This window comes from Fulmarus glacialis, unplaced genomic scaffold, assembly GCF_000690835.1.
Source record: "Fulmarus glacialis isolate BGI_N327 unplaced genomic scaffold, ASM69083v1 scaffold25699, whole genome shotgun sequence".
Classification (NCBI taxonomy): Eukaryota; Metazoa; Chordata; class Aves; order Procellariiformes; family Procellariidae; genus Fulmarus; species Fulmarus glacialis.
In genome coordinates this window covers 14,692-30,888 of record NW_009231778.1, presented here as the reverse complement: position 1 = coordinate 30,888, position 16,197 = coordinate 14,692, and the positions used below count along the sequence as shown (strand labels likewise).

Sequence of the window (16,197 nt, the reverse complement as noted above, 5' to 3'; positions counted from 1 at the left end):
CCCCCTCCCCCGCATGGAGCAGATCCACCCCCTGTCCACACACACTGCATGGAGCAGACCCAACCCCCGCCCTGTCCCCGCTCCCTCACTGCACGAAGCAGATTCCACCCCACACTGCATGGAGCGGATGCCCTCCCTTTCCCTCCCTTCCCCTCCCTTCACCTCCCTTCCATAAACACAGCACATCACACAGAACGCACACATGCACACACACAGTGTAGGGTGCTCATCCCCACCCATTCCTTCCACTCGTGGCAGTTCCCCACACACATGTGCTGTCCGGGAAAAATGCTCTCCCCTTCCACACAGAGTTATGCCATGGACTGCAAAGGCAGAAGACCGGAGCAGTTCAAATCACAGATATTGTTACAGCCTTACAGAGAGATCTTTTCTGTATTTTTCCTATTTAATTTCTCTCAAGCATGAAAGTTGAAACCGTGGAGAACAACTGAGGAGTGTGTTCCCATTGCCCTGGGAACCCTTCTTCCTGCATAGGACATAACCTGGACTTTGGGGAACCGCTGACGTAGCTGCTACATCCATTCACAAATGCTCACTGTCAATCTCATAACAAATTGATAGTCCTTACAGTCATCAGAGTGTCACCCAGGTTTATTTTTATTTTTCACAGCTTCTACTTAGGGTTGGCTAAATATGACCAGGTCAAAGATCAGTTACATGCACATCTAGTTACTTGAACCTAGTAATGAATATCTCTGTTGGATGCACAGAAGTCTATATTGTAAGGGAGCGTGCCGCAGCTCTGGTCAGGGACCTCATTCCTCTGATTTCTAAATATAAAAAAAGGAAGATAATGTAGAGGTTATTGAAGCAATTGAATTATTTGTGGGGTTGCTTCAGGTCTGTGGCTATTGCAAATGTTCTGATATATTACTGGCAAAGAACCAGTATCTCCCAATTCTGCTGAACGACCTGGATTCTTAGAGTTGATTGTATCTGGTCTGTCTCTTGGGAGGCAACAAAAGGACTTTCAAAACCCACTGGTTTTGAATAAGTGCCAATTTCTGGCCTTCCTTCATGAGGACACTCCAGTGCAAGAGTGGGAGGAATACAGCTGTGGCTGCCAGGTGTTTGGGCAGAGATCTTTGTGGCACTTGCTGCATGGGAACGGTCCTTCTCTGCAGCCCTCCAACTCACCTGTCCTCCAGTATCACGGCTTTTGGCTCGCAACTTGTTAACCTGACATTCAGCAATATCAGCTCGTTCTTCAGCCTCTTCCAGCTTGTGTTGGGCCTTGCGGCATCGTGAGAGATTAGTGTTTGCCTGTTCTTCCTGAAAGTCAAGCAGTGCCATGGACACAAACCGACATTGCCCTGTTACCATTAACCGAACATCCCATGGCTGCACCACAGTAACATCACCTACTAGTTAGCCTCACAGCTACATCCCTGCATTGCAACCACCCCGTGCATTTCTACCGAGTACTGTCAACAGCCTGAGCACTCAGCTTGTGACAGAACAATTTGTCATGCTCAGCTCCAGCTGGGAAAATTGGCTAGTGTGGCTCCAAAAGTGCAACAACTCCAGGATAATTACAGCTGTGCCTGCTCTGTGAGCCGTAAGTCTTTATGAGGTAAGGAATGTTCAAAGGCAGTGGCCATAGCTGCCCTATCAAACTGAGTATTCAATTATTTTAATGAACTTGGGAGTCCAGACCCTTTGGAAATCTCCACCCAGGGCCCACAAAGATTTAGAGTCCTGCACTCACAGCTTCCTCAGCCTGTTTCTTGTACGCTTTCACTTTTAACTGCAGCCTGTCCACCAGGTCCTGGAGCTGGAGAATATTTTTCTTATCCTCTTCAGACTGTGGGAAGTGAAAATCAAGTCAGCGTCGGAAGATGGACCAAGGTGATGCATGTAAGAGGACAGAGGATTTGAAATACCTGGTAAGTGAGCTCCTTCAGCCTTCGTTCATACTTGCGAGCACCTTTCAGCGACTCTATTCCTCGTTTCTGCTCAGCATCAAGCTCGTTTTCTAACTCATTAATCTGAAACACAGTATCATGGTGAAGACAGCAAGCTGCAAACAATGGCTGCTGATCCTGCTGTAGGATCCTGGGAACCAGGGTTCTGCAGACTAAGGCTGCAGGGGAAGTGGCAGTGCAGGGCAGCTTCCTGCAGCTGCTTCTTGGGGCTAGGCTAGCTAAAATTGCTCACCATGCTGTATTAGTAGTGACATAGTGTGTGAATTCATAGTTATGTATAGAAGGAATTCAGCTGTGCATACCTGGAGCATGTATAATCAAAATTAGGCTTAAATCTGTCAGAGAAGAGGAAATTGAAACAGGGAAGGGAGGGTTCTGCCAATGTTCACCTGGTAAATGGGGAAAATCTGTTTCATTTGTAATCTTCGAGTCCAGCTCATCCTCATGAATAGTCCTTAACAACCTCCCGTAGCTCCATGCCTCTTCTGCAGTGTATGTAAGTCAAACCTGGACACCACTGTTTTTATTTCTGTGTGGATATTTCCTTTCAAAGCTAAGAGCACCTAATTCACAGCCAGTTGTGCCATATTTTGGAACAGGACCAGTTGAAGAGCACAATAAGTGTGTCAGGCAAATGGTCCAGCTAGCCCAATGCTCTGCTGCTGGGAGTGGCAGCAGTATATACTATTTAGGGACAGCATGGAAACCTGGCTGCTATCTACTCTGCTCATTGTCCAGCTTCCACAGTCATTAGATTAGGGGTGTGAGGTGGCATACCTATGCCTGTTCCCTTAAGTATGTCTATAAACCTGCTGATTTCTAATCCCTTTTTGAACCTTCTACCAGCTGCCTCTAGAGCCTCCCGTGGCAGCAGGTTCCAGAATTTCACTGCCCACTCTGTAAAGTACTTCCTTTTATTTCTTTTAAACTGATCTCCAGGTGAAGATGTCCTCATCTGCATCATGCGTCCTTACTTCTCATATTGTGCATTTTGATGAATAACTATTCAGAATACATCTTGGTCACTGCTGTTATGATTCTGTAAACTCTGATGATATCCCCCTCAGCCATCTCCTCTCCAAACGGAAGAGTCCTAGCCTTGTTTGTCTCTCCTCATAAGGCTCCATCCACTCAGCTGCCATTCCCTGGATGCTTCTCTAACTGTCAGGTCCTTCTTGAGTTGCAGAAACCAGAGCTGCACGTGGTACATTTCATACAGTGGCAAGTGATGCTCTCTTGTTCTCAGTGCCTTTCCTAATGAAGCCCAAAATTTTTTCTCTGTTGGGTTTTTGCTTCTACTGCACATTGAGCAAACAGTTTCTGAGGCCTGTCATGGATGAGAACGAGATCTCCTGGCTAAGCTGTAATTGCCAGTTCCAAGTTCATCCCCAAGTAAGTATGTTTTAAATTATTTTTCCCTAGATAAGTTACCATATATGTCTAGCCTGATGTTCATCTGCTACCATTTTTGCCCACTCAGTTTTTATGAGGTCATTCTCAAGTTCCTCACCCACAGTGCAACGTTCGACTACTCAGTGTAACTCTCATCAAACCTGCTGGAGATACCTGGGGTTGTCCCTGTGGTAACCTTCCCAAGAGGTTCCAGCACCAAAGGCCCACTCAGGAACTTGACCTTAGCCTACCCTAGTCTTCACCATACCCTCACTTCTAGTTTCTGGAGGTGCTTCTTTCCACCCTTCAGTGCCAGCTGCTCGGCTTCATCCAGACGAAGCTGCAGGTCCTTCACCGTCTGTTCCAGATTCCTTTTCATCCTCTCCAGGTGGGCGCTGGTGTCCTGCTCCTTCTTCAGCTCTTCTGCCATCATGGCTGCCTGGTTGTAGTGCACAGTTATGTTACAAATATGTCTCCCCGTCCCTGTGCTCCCCCGCAGTTATGCGCTCTCCCTGGGAGCAAGGCCCAGCTTCACGTTGGTGTATGGCTCTCCACATCCTCAGTCAGTACCCATAGCTGTGCTAAGGGTCTGTCATATAAAGAGGATCACTGTTTCTCAGTATCTGTATTTCTAAAACTACTCTGCCTTGGAGAAGGGGCAGAGTTGATGACAAGAAAAAAATAATTAAGGCATGCAAATGACTCAGTACCAAAGTTTCATTTTTTAAGAGTCAGTGGAAATTAGGGGCATCTTGAAGGATCACCAGCTAGCACTCTGCATCTCTGGGCTCCCAAATGATTTTGAATATCTGGCCATTTGGTGCCTAAATTTGCCGAAGAGTCAGACTCCTAAGCAGTTTTTGCTAATGAAATGACTCTGAGTATCTCGAACGACAATGAAAAGCTTGTGCCTGCTGAGATCTTCAGAACCCAGGATGGACAGCTGTCACCAATGTGACAGGGCAGAGAGAGCAGCGGGGAACCCGCAGCACTGCTACTGGTGGGCAACCAGAACTAGACACAGCACTTCAGGCCCAGGTGCACCATGACTTGATGGAATAGTGTAACCATTTTCTGTTTCATTTTCATATACCTTTCCTAGATAGTCCTAAGATTTGTTTCTTCTGATGCTGTGGAACTGTAGCCTTGTTTAAATGAAACATATCTATTCTCTCTTTTTATTTCTTACATGTCTAGCATTTGTATAGAAGCATGTATGATTTTAGTCTTAATTTCTGCTTTTCTGGGCTGTGCCTAAACAGGACGTGGTTCAGACTACTCTTTTCCTATTACAATTTTGCCACCATCTGTTCTATCCTGTCTATTACATTTATCCTGGAAGCAAAAGTGAATGTGGGTATGGGGAAGGGAAGACAGGATGCCTCTTCAATACAGACTGCTAGCAGAATATGAGTAGAGGACATAGACTGAAGGGGTCTTCCGTGGCAAGCATTAGGGCAGAGGCTGTGTGAGGCCCACGTGGGAGGGATTGTGTGTCACTGATATTTTCTGTTCCTATGTTAAAGAATTGGTTCTTCTCCATCTGATTGCTGCCTTTCTAAAGTGTAAAAGTGACTGCAGTGGTATAAAATGGAAGAGAGGCAAGCAAGAGGACTCACATCTGTGATCGCTTTCTTTGCTTTCTCCTCTGCATTTCTGGCTTCCTGAATGCTGTCTTCGACTTCATTCTGTAAATGAGTAATGTCCACTTCCAGTCTCTTCTTGGTGTTGAGGAGGCTTGTGTTCTGTTGGGACAGTCCGAAGACAGGTCATTCCTACCCCATTTCATGCCACTCCCACATGCCTATTGTTAAAGGAGATACCAAATACCTGCAAGTGGAGAAGCTGCACTCGCTCACTGGCATCCGTCAGCTCCTGCTCAGAAACTTTCCGGGCTCGCTCTGTCTGCTCCATAGCAGCTCGCATCTCCTCCATTTCTGTTGTCATCAGATTGTTCCTACGCTCTGCCATAGCAAGCTGCTCCTTCAGGTCATCATTCTCTCTCAAAGCATCATCCAAATGGAGCTGGGAATCCTTTGAAGGTGAAAGCACCGTGAGACTCAGAGGCAAGCAGAGTGAGTGGCAAAGACCTGAAGGACAGTAGCCTTTGTGGTCCCTACCTTGAGTTGCCCTTGCATGGCTTTGAGGTGCTTCTGTGTCTCTGCTACTTGACAGCTGGCATGGCTCAGCTGTATTTCCATGTCATTCAGATCTCCCTCCATCTTCTTTTTCAGCTTCAAAGCATCATTTCTGCTTCTGATCTCAGCATCCAGCGTGGTCTGCATAGACTCTAATACCCTCTGGTGATTCCTTTTCAGCTGTTGAATTTCCTCATCTTTCTCTGCACTCCTTCTATCAACATCTGACTTCACCTGGTTCAGCTCCAGCTGAACACGTAAGATTTTTCCCTCTTCATGTTCTAAAGAGCCCTGGAAGGGTTGAAATAGTATCATTTGTCTCTGTAGTGTCCATTACTGGGAAATGCCCATGCAGAATTTTGACCCTTTGCAGCCAGTAGTGCAGATATATTTGCCTTACTGTGGACCTTTAGAAAAGGCCTAGCACTGAAAAAGCTGACTGCTATTCCCATACACAAGATACTCAGCTGGATATTAATCAGTAATTTAGGAATAAGACTCCTTAGGAAAATGCCTCCAATACCACAAGGTCTGGTCACTGAGGGCTATGTTGACACTGCAGAGATAACAAAACATGTAAAAACATAAAATAGGACAGCCAAGCCTCATGCTCAGAAGAAGCTTGCCTTCTCTTGCATCTCCATGCTGAATTCTGCTTAGTCCCACCCCAGTGACTGTGTGGGTATGTTCCCCTTCCATACAGCCTTTTCCCTCTGATACTCATATCATCTAGCTTCAGCTGTCTAGGAGATAAAAGCCTGAGGCTGGGAGGACAGAAATAAGCACATCCAGAGAATGAAACACTTGATGTAGCCTTGGCATCCCTTTTAAGAACAGACCCTCCAGAGATGCCTATTTCTCCTTTTTGATTCTAGAATGAGCCTATATTGACTAATTCAGGATTAGACTGATGACATTTAGATGCATAAATTAGAGCAGATGGATTTGCATGGCCACTATAACTCTTGCTCCTACTGCCCACCCATCTAGTGAGATCGAAAGATTAGAGATGCGTCAGTTGTTTTTTACTTCTTTTTCTACCTAAGGGGAGTTACAGAGAAAATAAGGTGAGGGTCTTCTTGGTGGTAGACAGCAAAAAGACGAAAGGCAACAGCCAAAAGTTGATACAAGGGAAATCCTGGCTGCATATAAGGATAAAAATGTTTTCCCATGAGAATGATGCCGCACTGGAAAAAGTTGTCCAGCAATACTATGAAAACTCCATCCTTGAAAATTATAAAGACCAATTAGACAAGGCTTTGAGCAACCTAATGTAACTTTGAAGTTAGCCCTGGTTGGAGCAGGAGGTTGGACTAAAGACCTCCAGAGATCCTTTCCAACCAAAGTTAATTCTGTGTCTCTATGTTTGAGCTATGCCCTAGGTGTACCATGGGCAGCTCCATGAAATGCTCTCAAAGACATTTTGTGGAGAATCAGATACGGTCATACAGAACTAATTAAAGCTTTTCCAAGAGACAGTCAGGGCAGATAGGGAACAAAAGGCAGAACCCAGACAAGAGGGAACCGAAGGAGCTGCAATCTGGCATGAATTGGGAAAAAAATAAGATTTAAAGTTATGAAGAGCTGAGGGATAGCCAAAGACAGTAAGGAAAACTGAGAAATCATGGAATTGTGGGACCTGGTATGCAGCCTGTGTCAGCAAAGCATGTCAGCGTACCAGTGGCACCTCCAAGATTCAGCTGATCCCCAGCAACCTCTCCATATTCATCAGAACCCGTGTCCTGTGAACTGACTCCTCTTTGAATGTCTTACTGACTCCCAATCATTGAAAGTGGAACTGAAGAAATATAATCTTAATTCTCTTCAACATTCAGCTTTCTTTGAACAGGAGGTGACATTGAGAAGACTTTTAAGTTTGGATTAGACCTGCTCTGAAAACATCTTCGATTAATTTGACTAGAAAACAAAAATTGTCAGAGTTTTGATACACAAATGATCTTTCTTCAGCCTTTCACAGGAGCAAATTCAAAGAGGTGGTGCAAAACGAGCTCAATTTTAGTCTGGGACTGAGTTTTTTTATGCACGATAGCACAGCAAGGAATGCCACATTGATACGGGAGAGGAGCAGTCCCTATGCTATTTGGTCTGCATGTGCTCTCATACTGCACCTTTGTGACAGTATCAGGATAAGCAGGAATATATAATCTCCAATTTTCTCCATTCATGATCTCACTAAAAACAAGCCCCCTTATTGAGGACACTTGCCTCTGCTTCTTCTAATGCTGCTTGAAGGTCACACTTTTCTTGCTCAATTTGCTTCTTTGCGTTCTCCAGTCCATGATTAGCTTTTCCAGATTCAGCAATCTGTTCAGTCAGATCAGAAATTTCCTCTGCAACACAGAAAACACACACTCAATTCATCTTAGATAATGTTGTCAATGGCACCTGCAATTGCTGTTTGGCAATGGGAGTGACGGAAGAGATAATGATGTAATGTGATGCAGCAGTGAGGAGAAATAATAGATCTTGTCTCGTGTGCAATCTTTATTTCTGATTACCTGCTATTTCCAGTTCAGTGTGCAATTTGAAAATGAGAGGAACCAACTGGAGTGAGCTCACTTCCTCTGGATAGTGAAATTACATCTCCAGAGACAGTCCTGTTTGATTGCTCTCTTTACCCTCAGATACTCCCCAGGGGTCATTCAGCTCACAAAAAAGAACTGAGTTATGTTTCCTTTATACAGTTAGTTTGCTTATTAAATGCCAATCCATTGTGCCACAGCTGCATGGTCCTCCAATAATCAGGAGATAGACAACAGCCCTCCAGGTTTTTTCTAATGGCAGTGACTGAAGTAATCTGAAAAAAATGAGTCTCTGGTTTCATCATCATTTCTGTCTACTCAGTTAATTTGGTCCCTATCCATGAATGGGATTATGATGGTGTGAGGGAGGGGAAATACCATGAGGAAGTAGGATGCTGTAATGAGCTGTAGGCATGTGCTTACAGGTGACTTTGTAATCAGCTGAACAGGAAAGAAAGTCGCCTGACCTGAACTTTGTGGGAAAATCATAAAGAACAAAACCCTGGGAAGAGGCAGAGCTCTGGTAGCCCAGAAACATGGAAGCATCTTAGGACTCATGGTGGATCCCAGCTGATAGAGATCTGAACTTACGCTGGAGGTTCTTGTTTTCTCGTCTGACAGTCTCAGCCTGGTCAAGCATTTCTTCATAGGCATTCTTCATTTGGAAGATCTCACTGCTAAGAGAGCGAGACTCCTTCTGGGCAGCTTCGAGCTCAGCCTGACTCTCCTGGTACTTCTGCTTCCATTCAGCCAGGACCTGGAGTGACAGGAGCATAAGAATGACCCATTCTGCAACACTCCTGTCTCTGCACGTTTACAGGACAAGAACCCAAGAGGCATGGCCTGTCTTACGATCTTTTGCTTTGGACTGTTCTCTGCCTGTGACAATACATACTCTGGCTGTTTTGGTGGAAGCTACTTAAATTATCACCTTCAGCCAGCACTAGTGCATAACCCAAGCTCTCAGGCAGGAGTTTGGTTTGACACCAGCCTGGACACAATGTGGTTAGTCTGAATGAGGCTGTGTGAGCCTTTTTATTATTGCAGGAGCCAGTGGTCTTGCACTCAGCCCACCAAGAAAGATCATGTTCTACTGACTGTCTCCTGAGTTTGATACCACAGCCCTGCAGGGCATCTTTTTTAGCACATTCACCTAATTCACTCACACAAGGCTGGGCCAAGGCACAGGGCTGTGCAACATCACTTGATCAAACAGTGTTGATTCTTTTAAATGTTATTAAAGGCAGTGAAGGCTGGAACTGTGTAAAGGAGTCTGAGGCTCTGCCTAACCCAAATACAAGGCTGGCAGACTAGCACCAGGCGAAGGTCGGGGCTTGTTGGCTTGCATGTGAATACTTGCTCAGTCTGCTTGAGCAAAGACTAGATATAGATCCTCCCAATCTCCCTTGTGAAGACTTCATGCTTTTTAAAACTATCAGAAAGCTACTTTATTGTTTGCTGTGGTCATCTGGGGTTACTCACACTGTGACATTATCATTACTATATGTCCCGTCATGTGCTCTTTACCATAGCTTTGCTTTGGGTAAAATGTAATTTATCTTACTGTGAGTGCAGAACTTTCATAATTTCAGAATTTGGCCTGGCCTATCAAATGTCTAACACTGTTCAGATCTGGCAGGCTCTTTGAATGAACCTTGTCAAAATTCTTCTGCTTTTTCTCAAACGCTGCACAAGCTGTGTTCAATCTCTCCACGTCAATCATGAGGTCATCCACTTCCCCCTGCAGCCTATGTTTTGTCTTCTCCAGTGAAGCACACTTTGAGTTGACAGCCTCAATCTGCTCGTCTGTCTCCTGCAGGCGCTGAGCAAGCTTCTTTCTGCAGGATGAGACAATCAGCACTGAGAGAAGGAAAATTCTGACGTTCTCAGAAAATGGACAGGAAGGGAGTCTGGCATGGGAGAGTTGGGCAGGGAGAGCAACATAGAAAGCTGTGATGGTGTGAACAGAGACCATCAACAGGAGCCTGGGATGACATAGCATGCTGGAGTGGTGCATCGGCTGGGAGAATACTTACCCAAGGGGTAGACTATACCGATGTGGAGAGGAACCAGAAACACACTTTCAATATTGGCAGTTTAAAGAATGTGATTTTTCAACTACTATGATTAACTCCATAGTTAACGCACTGGAATTCTTCTTTCTGGAGACACTCCCAAGCCTGTACACCTTCTCCTCCTTTAAACTTCTACTCACTCCTCTTTTCACTCCTGGGACATTACAAAGCACACTGCTCTGCATATTCCCACTACAAGTGTATTCTGGTTTCCTCCAGTTCGTTCTCACATTTATACTTAAATATCCTTATACTTGCTCCAGACCATCCCTCCACATACTTGGCCTCCTCCAGCTCCTCCGTGCACTGAATAGCGTCCGTCTCATATTTGGTTCTCCACTGGGCCACTTCGCTGTTGGCCTTGGACAGGGCACGCTGCAGCTCCCCCTTGGCTTCCTGCTCCTCCTCATACTGTTCCCGGAGCAAGTCACAGTCATGGCGAGCAGACTGCAAGGCGTGGGTCAGGGCGTTCTTGGCCTTGGTAGTTAAAATTATAGAAATTGTCAAAACATTAACAATTTGTGACTGGATTTTTTTACTGTATTTTGATAAAAACTCCACATCTCACTGCCCATGTGCAACAGTTGCTAAAGTAACAGAAGGAGCAAGGTGAATAGCATTAGGGACTCTGTGTTTCAGACCTGATGTTGTTAAACAAGATCAGGCGCTTGTCCATCTTGTCTGGGATACTACCTCTCAAACATCTGCACCAAGTGCTTCAGGCAAAGACCCAAGAAATCCAGCAACAGACAAGGTGGGAATTGTCTCTCAAGAAGTTTCCCTGTAAGCCTTTCAGGTATAGTTTGGTGTTTATCTGAAGGTGGAAGAAACTTTAAACTGTTTTGTCATATCTGTATCAGAAATAGTGTGGCCAGCAGGAGTAGGGAGGTGATCATGCCCCTGTACTCAGCACTGGTGAGGCCGCACCTCGAATACTGTGTTCAGTTTTGGGCCCCTCACTACAAGAAGGACACTGAGGGGCTGGAGCGTGTCCAGAGAAGGGCAACGAAGCTGGTGAAGGGCCTGGAGAACAAGTCTTATGAGGAGCAGCTGAGGGAACTGGGGCTGTTTAGCCTGGAGAAGAGGAGGCTGAGGGGAGACCTCATCACGCTCTACAACTACCTGAAAGGAGGTTGTAGTGAGGTGGGGATTGGTCTCTTCTGCCAAGTAACTAGCGATAGGATGAGAGGAGATGGCCTCAAGTTGCGCCAAGGGAGGTTTAGATTGGACATTAGGAAAAACTTCTTTACTGAAAGAGTGGTCAAGCCTTGGAACAGGCTGCCCAGGGAAGTGGTTGAGTCACCATCCCTGGAAGTATTTAAAAGACGTGTAGATGAGGCGCTTAGGGACATGGTTTAGTGGGCATGGTGGGGTTGGGTTGACGGTTGGACTCAATGATCTTAGCGGTCTTTTCCAACCTTAATGATTCTATGATTCTATGATTCTATGATCTAACCCTGGGTACGCCTGCACTCCCGCTCTCTTTCCTTTTTTTGGCTGCTGCTGTTTTTCTTGCCTCAGGGATTCCCTGTAGCAGTAAAGTATGCATACAGAGCTATTTTCATTCACTTCTCTCATGTTTTTGAACTTCAGAAAGCATGATGAGAAGGACTTAAGCTGTCTTCCTTATTTCATTTCTAATGTCTCTTCTCTGCGTTATACTCCAAGGCAAAGTTCAAAAGTTTCACTGTTCTGATGCCTCCACCTTTCTCTGAAGAGAAATCTCATTTATTGTTTTAGCTCATTGATTTATTTTACAATTTGTTGGTCCAAATTAAAACAAGTCACCTTATTTTCTTCCTCTAGTTGCCTCTTCAGCTCTTCAGTCTGCTGAGTGAAAGCATGTTTGCCTCGAGTCAACTGAGAAATCAAGGACTCCTTCTCCTCCAGTTGCCGAGTAAGTTCACCTAATGAGAAAACATTTATTTTTTTAGACAGAGATATGAGACATAAAACATACGAAGACCTAGCCATATGGAAAGTGATTACAAGATATAATGTGGTAAAATGAAGGGAGTGTAGCAATTTCATTCCCACCAGTAGGAAAAAGCTATCAAAGAGAAATGTTGTGCTGGCGTCAAAGGAAAGGGGATGAACTGACCACAAACTCACACATTCATTTTGATTGACAGTGCTTCTTTTGGTTTGGTTCTATGTTTCCTTGGGTGGAGTTCCTATGACTGCCACCAGAAGGAAATTCTACAGTCTGAGTTTTGTTCAGAACACCCAGTGATGAATATATTACAAAATACACAGGCATTCAGAGCATGTTTAAGTACTTGACACAGGACTGTTACATTTCATCTAGGGACACACCATTCTCGGTCTGTAGACGTGTTTTCTGCGTGTTCAGATCATTAATTAGTCGCATATGTTCATCATCTTTGGTTCTGACTTCACTGAACTGGTCTTCGAGAGCTCGGCACATCTTTTCCAGATTGCTCTGTTAAGTGATAGAAAGCATATCCTTCAGCTCATCTAATTGTTCAGGAGAACAATGGTAGTGATGAGAAATGTTTCTTCTTGTGCAGCAACCTTGGCTTTGGAGACGGACTCCATGTTACTGGCCAAGTCGTCAATCTCCATCTTCAGCTCACTCTTCTCCTTCTCCAGCTTCTGCTTCACTCGTTGCAGGTTGTCGATCTGCTCCCCAAGCTCAGCTGTGCTGTCCGCATGCTTCTTCCGCAGGGCAGCAGCCGTGGCTTCATGCTGCAGAGTGGCCTCTTCGAGGTCGCGACGCATCTTCTGAAATTCTGCCTCACGCTTCTTGTTCGTATCGATCTGAGCTGCGGTAGCCCCTCCTGCTTCTTCCAGGCGCTCGCTGGTCTCCTCTAGCTCCCTCGAGAGGTCAGCCCGATGCTTCTCTGCTTTTGCCCGAGACACACGTTCAGCCTCAATTTCCTCTTCTAATTCCTCTGTTTGAGCCTGTGAAAGTCAATTGGTTAAATGAGGACTTTTGAATAGAAAGATTTTAAATTATCATTAAGGAATAAAGAGCAAACATTCACATCCTTTTATATCAGCATAGAGAGTGAAGCACCGCTAGAAATTTCACTGAATTGTGTCCTAGGATGTGCAATATTCAGTTTTGGAACAACAGTCAATGTAAAATCTGATATTTAATTTTATGTTATAGCTCAGAATGGATTTATTATGTTATGAAGGATCTAGTATTGCACTTTTCTAAAAAAATAGGGGATGTATCACTGGAAAATGTAAAGGAATGTGAGTTTCCCAAAGGTCAGGCCAAAACAAAGCAGTGTCCTCCCTCCATCAGCAAACAAGATGGAAGGAACCTTGAGATGAGTAACCATGGGATAATAGCACTGAAGAGAACTGTCTTCCTGGCTCTCCATTTAGAAAGTGATCTCTGCCCTGATCATGACAGATTATGTCACATTCTATCGTTTTCTTAGAAAAGTAATTCTCAGTGGCTTCACTACTCTTATAACTCAGTATCTGATCCATTTTCAAAGCCAGCCACAAGCTTCACTTAAGAAATTTCTTACATAGTTATGTATGATTAGAGGCCAGAGCTTCTGTAAAAGTGCCCTTTTACAAAAAGTAAAGTTCGAGAGATGGGAACAGCACCCAGAGTCCATGTTAATTGTTTTATTCATGTGTAGGAAAATATTTTTGTAGAAAAGTCTAAGAATAAATACAAATTAATTTTAAGGAACTTGTACTCGGCTACTAAAAATATCAATAACTCTTAGACTTTACCTGAAGCTCCTTAATTTTCTTTTGCAGCTGAGAACTTTGAGCCTGCTCATCTTCAATTTTACTTTGCAACTGGCTAATTTCAAAATCCTTTCTGTTAAAGAACAAGAATGCAAATTCAATGCGGTTAAGATAAAATCTGAATTTTAGAATTCAGAGCATAAAAAGTCAGTGCAATACTTTTTTAGCCTGTCATCCATCTGTTGCTTATCATTTTGCAGATCCATGATGGAATCCTGAGATATTTTCAGATCTCCCTCCAGTTTTCTCTTTGCTCTCTCAAGGTCCATTCGCAGTTTCTTCTCTTGTTCCAGATACCCTTCAAGCTAAAACACATAAAACACTTTGAAACACATAAATTATACTTTGAAAGTAACTATTCTTGTTTTAAAAATCTAACTAGAGTTGGAAATTGATGAATAGAGAAAACAATCAGATCCTGTATATACTTCTCATCTCGACCTGTGCTATACTCTCACTGCAAGATCAGAGCTGCCGTTATGGTTTGGTTTCAGATATTAAGCTGTCCACAGCTTGACTGTGCACAGTTGAAATGCAAGTTTTTGAAAAATACAGAAATCAGTTTTTTCCAGTGGCTGCAGTTCCTAGCATATAGACTGCTAAATATTGACAAATTCCCTGTGTTCATAACTTCCTGGAGTATATCCACACTGCACAGTAAGAGACTACAAATAACTCTGCAGCAAACTTCAAACTGTCACAGATATACTGCTCCAGCTAATTGGTTAAAACGGGGCACAAAAGTCTACAATGCTGAAATACCCAGTGATGAACATAGTTTAAATAGGCGGGGAAAGATGAAAGATGTACTGGATTCCACAATACCCTGTTAACTGGCAACGATTTATTAACTGAAATTATTAGAGCTGGCTTGGTTGCGTTAGGTGTTACTTATACTCCCAACTACAGATTTCTAGTCTCTTCTAATCTGTCAGAGCATCCACCTACACAACCCAAAAACTTTTTCTTACATCATCTACTTGCTGCTCCAGTTTGGTCTTGGTTTTGGTGAGTGTGCTGACTTTGTCTTCCTCAACTTGCAAGTCATCCAGTGTCTGCTGGTGGGCTTCCTGGAGGGCCTTTTTCTCCTTAGTGAGTTTAGAAATATTTTCATCCAGAGCTGCCATCTCTTCAGTAAGATTCTTAACCTGTTAGATAGCCAGCATCCATACTATGAGGGGGTGCCTTGAGAAATGACAGACTGAGAACACAGTGAGCACACCCTTGCAAAATCTTGCATGGGTGTAGTCAAAATGATCACAGAAGGTCTATATCGTTCATGATGAGGGTAGCAACAAATGTCATGCCTGACAGTCACACCTCTCTGGTCCTGCAATGGTAGGAATTCTTGCTTTAGCTGTTTTTGACTACCAGCCCTATGCTGCTGAATTCTATAGTGGAACACGTGCTAGATCTTCACTTGCCTCTGCAAACTTTTCCCACTGGGATTTACAAAAGGCCTCTGAGATGCTCTTGCTCAAAAAATGTATTTCCTTCATGTGATATATTTGCTAGGCAAACAGCTGTAAATTCTCAGCAAGTGAGGTTCTTTTTAAAAAGATATTATCAAATGCCAAGCATAGCCAAAGATATGTTAAGTTCTCCATAGAAGTGAAAGGAACATGGTAACATGACAAAGAACCTTATGCCCTTGGAACAAGTGATCATGAATTTAGGGCAGGAGCTTCTAACTGGGCTGCTGGACATACCAGCTCTGCTAGCTTTATCTTGGAAACTTATTCCTTGTACTTCAATGGAGCACTGCACACCAGCAACCTTATCTCAAACACATTAGGTGCCTGCCTGACCCTTGCTTCTCATTTGTCTCATTCGGATGGGAAAGCCTGAGAGTAGGGATAAGGAAAGTCCACTCTGCTAAGTGCTTTAGCTATACGGCCCTGATATCTAATAAGAAACTCCCTCATCATAATGAGGGTAACACCCAGCACCAGCTAGATTTCCTCTAAGCATTAGTATAGAAATGTCCAACATATCTGTAATTGCAAACTTAGGATCCAGTATTGTTCTCAGTGATGGCAATGAAGGGAACCTCAAGGTTGTAATTACATCTCTGCTAGTATTGTTTCGACAGCAGGACTGAACACTGTCACCACAGACGTGGGCTTTTGAATTCTAACATATGTATCTCAATTCTGTCTCTTCACATTGATTGTTGAGATGCACGTGAAGAGACCTGTGCTTTTACTGGGAGATAAATGAGTTAATGACCACCTGATGTAGACTCTCCTTGCTACACTTGACAGTCAGAAAGAACTCTCATCATACCATCAAGTCAATGGAAGGAAAGGATGTCCATCCTACATGAGACCTGGGCTTCTTAAATACAAGAGAATTATAAGAA

At 44.0% G+C, this 16,197-nt stretch overlaps 1 protein-coding gene across 1 annotated transcript in view; it reads right to left on the bottom strand.

Moving 5' to 3' along the window:
- Window positions 1–891: 891 nt before the first annotated feature.
- The window catches only part of LOC104069618 (myosin-3-like), a gene marked incomplete at its 5' end in the record, with an annotated part of 29,813 nt that continues 14,507 nt past the window's right edge, over window positions 892–16,197 (bottom strand). Inside the window, 17 exons of the mRNA XM_009584692.1 lie at window positions 892–1,293; window positions 1,730–1,825; window positions 1,905–2,009; window positions 3,607–3,777; window positions 4,958–5,083; window positions 5,169–5,372; window positions 5,459–5,767; window positions 7,703–7,827; window positions 8,611–8,776; window positions 9,674–9,857; window positions 10,375–10,571; window positions 11,883–12,001; window positions 12,411–12,537; window positions 12,630–13,019; window positions 13,818–13,908; window positions 13,995–14,140; window positions 14,807–14,983. Coding sequence (XP_009582987.1) covers window positions 892–1,293; window positions 1,730–1,825; window positions 1,905–2,009; window positions 3,607–3,777; window positions 4,958–5,083; window positions 5,169–5,372; window positions 5,459–5,767; window positions 7,703–7,827; window positions 8,611–8,776; window positions 9,674–9,857; window positions 10,375–10,571; window positions 11,883–12,001; window positions 12,411–12,537; window positions 12,630–13,019; window positions 13,818–13,908; window positions 13,995–14,140; window positions 14,807–14,983 — 3,135 coding nt within the window. The remainder of the gene's footprint in view (window positions 1,294–1,729; window positions 1,826–1,904; window positions 2,010–3,606; window positions 3,778–4,957; window positions 5,084–5,168; window positions 5,373–5,458; window positions 5,768–7,702; window positions 7,828–8,610; window positions 8,777–9,673; window positions 9,858–10,374; window positions 10,572–11,882; window positions 12,002–12,410; window positions 12,538–12,629; window positions 13,020–13,817; window positions 13,909–13,994; window positions 14,141–14,806; window positions 14,984–16,197) is intronic.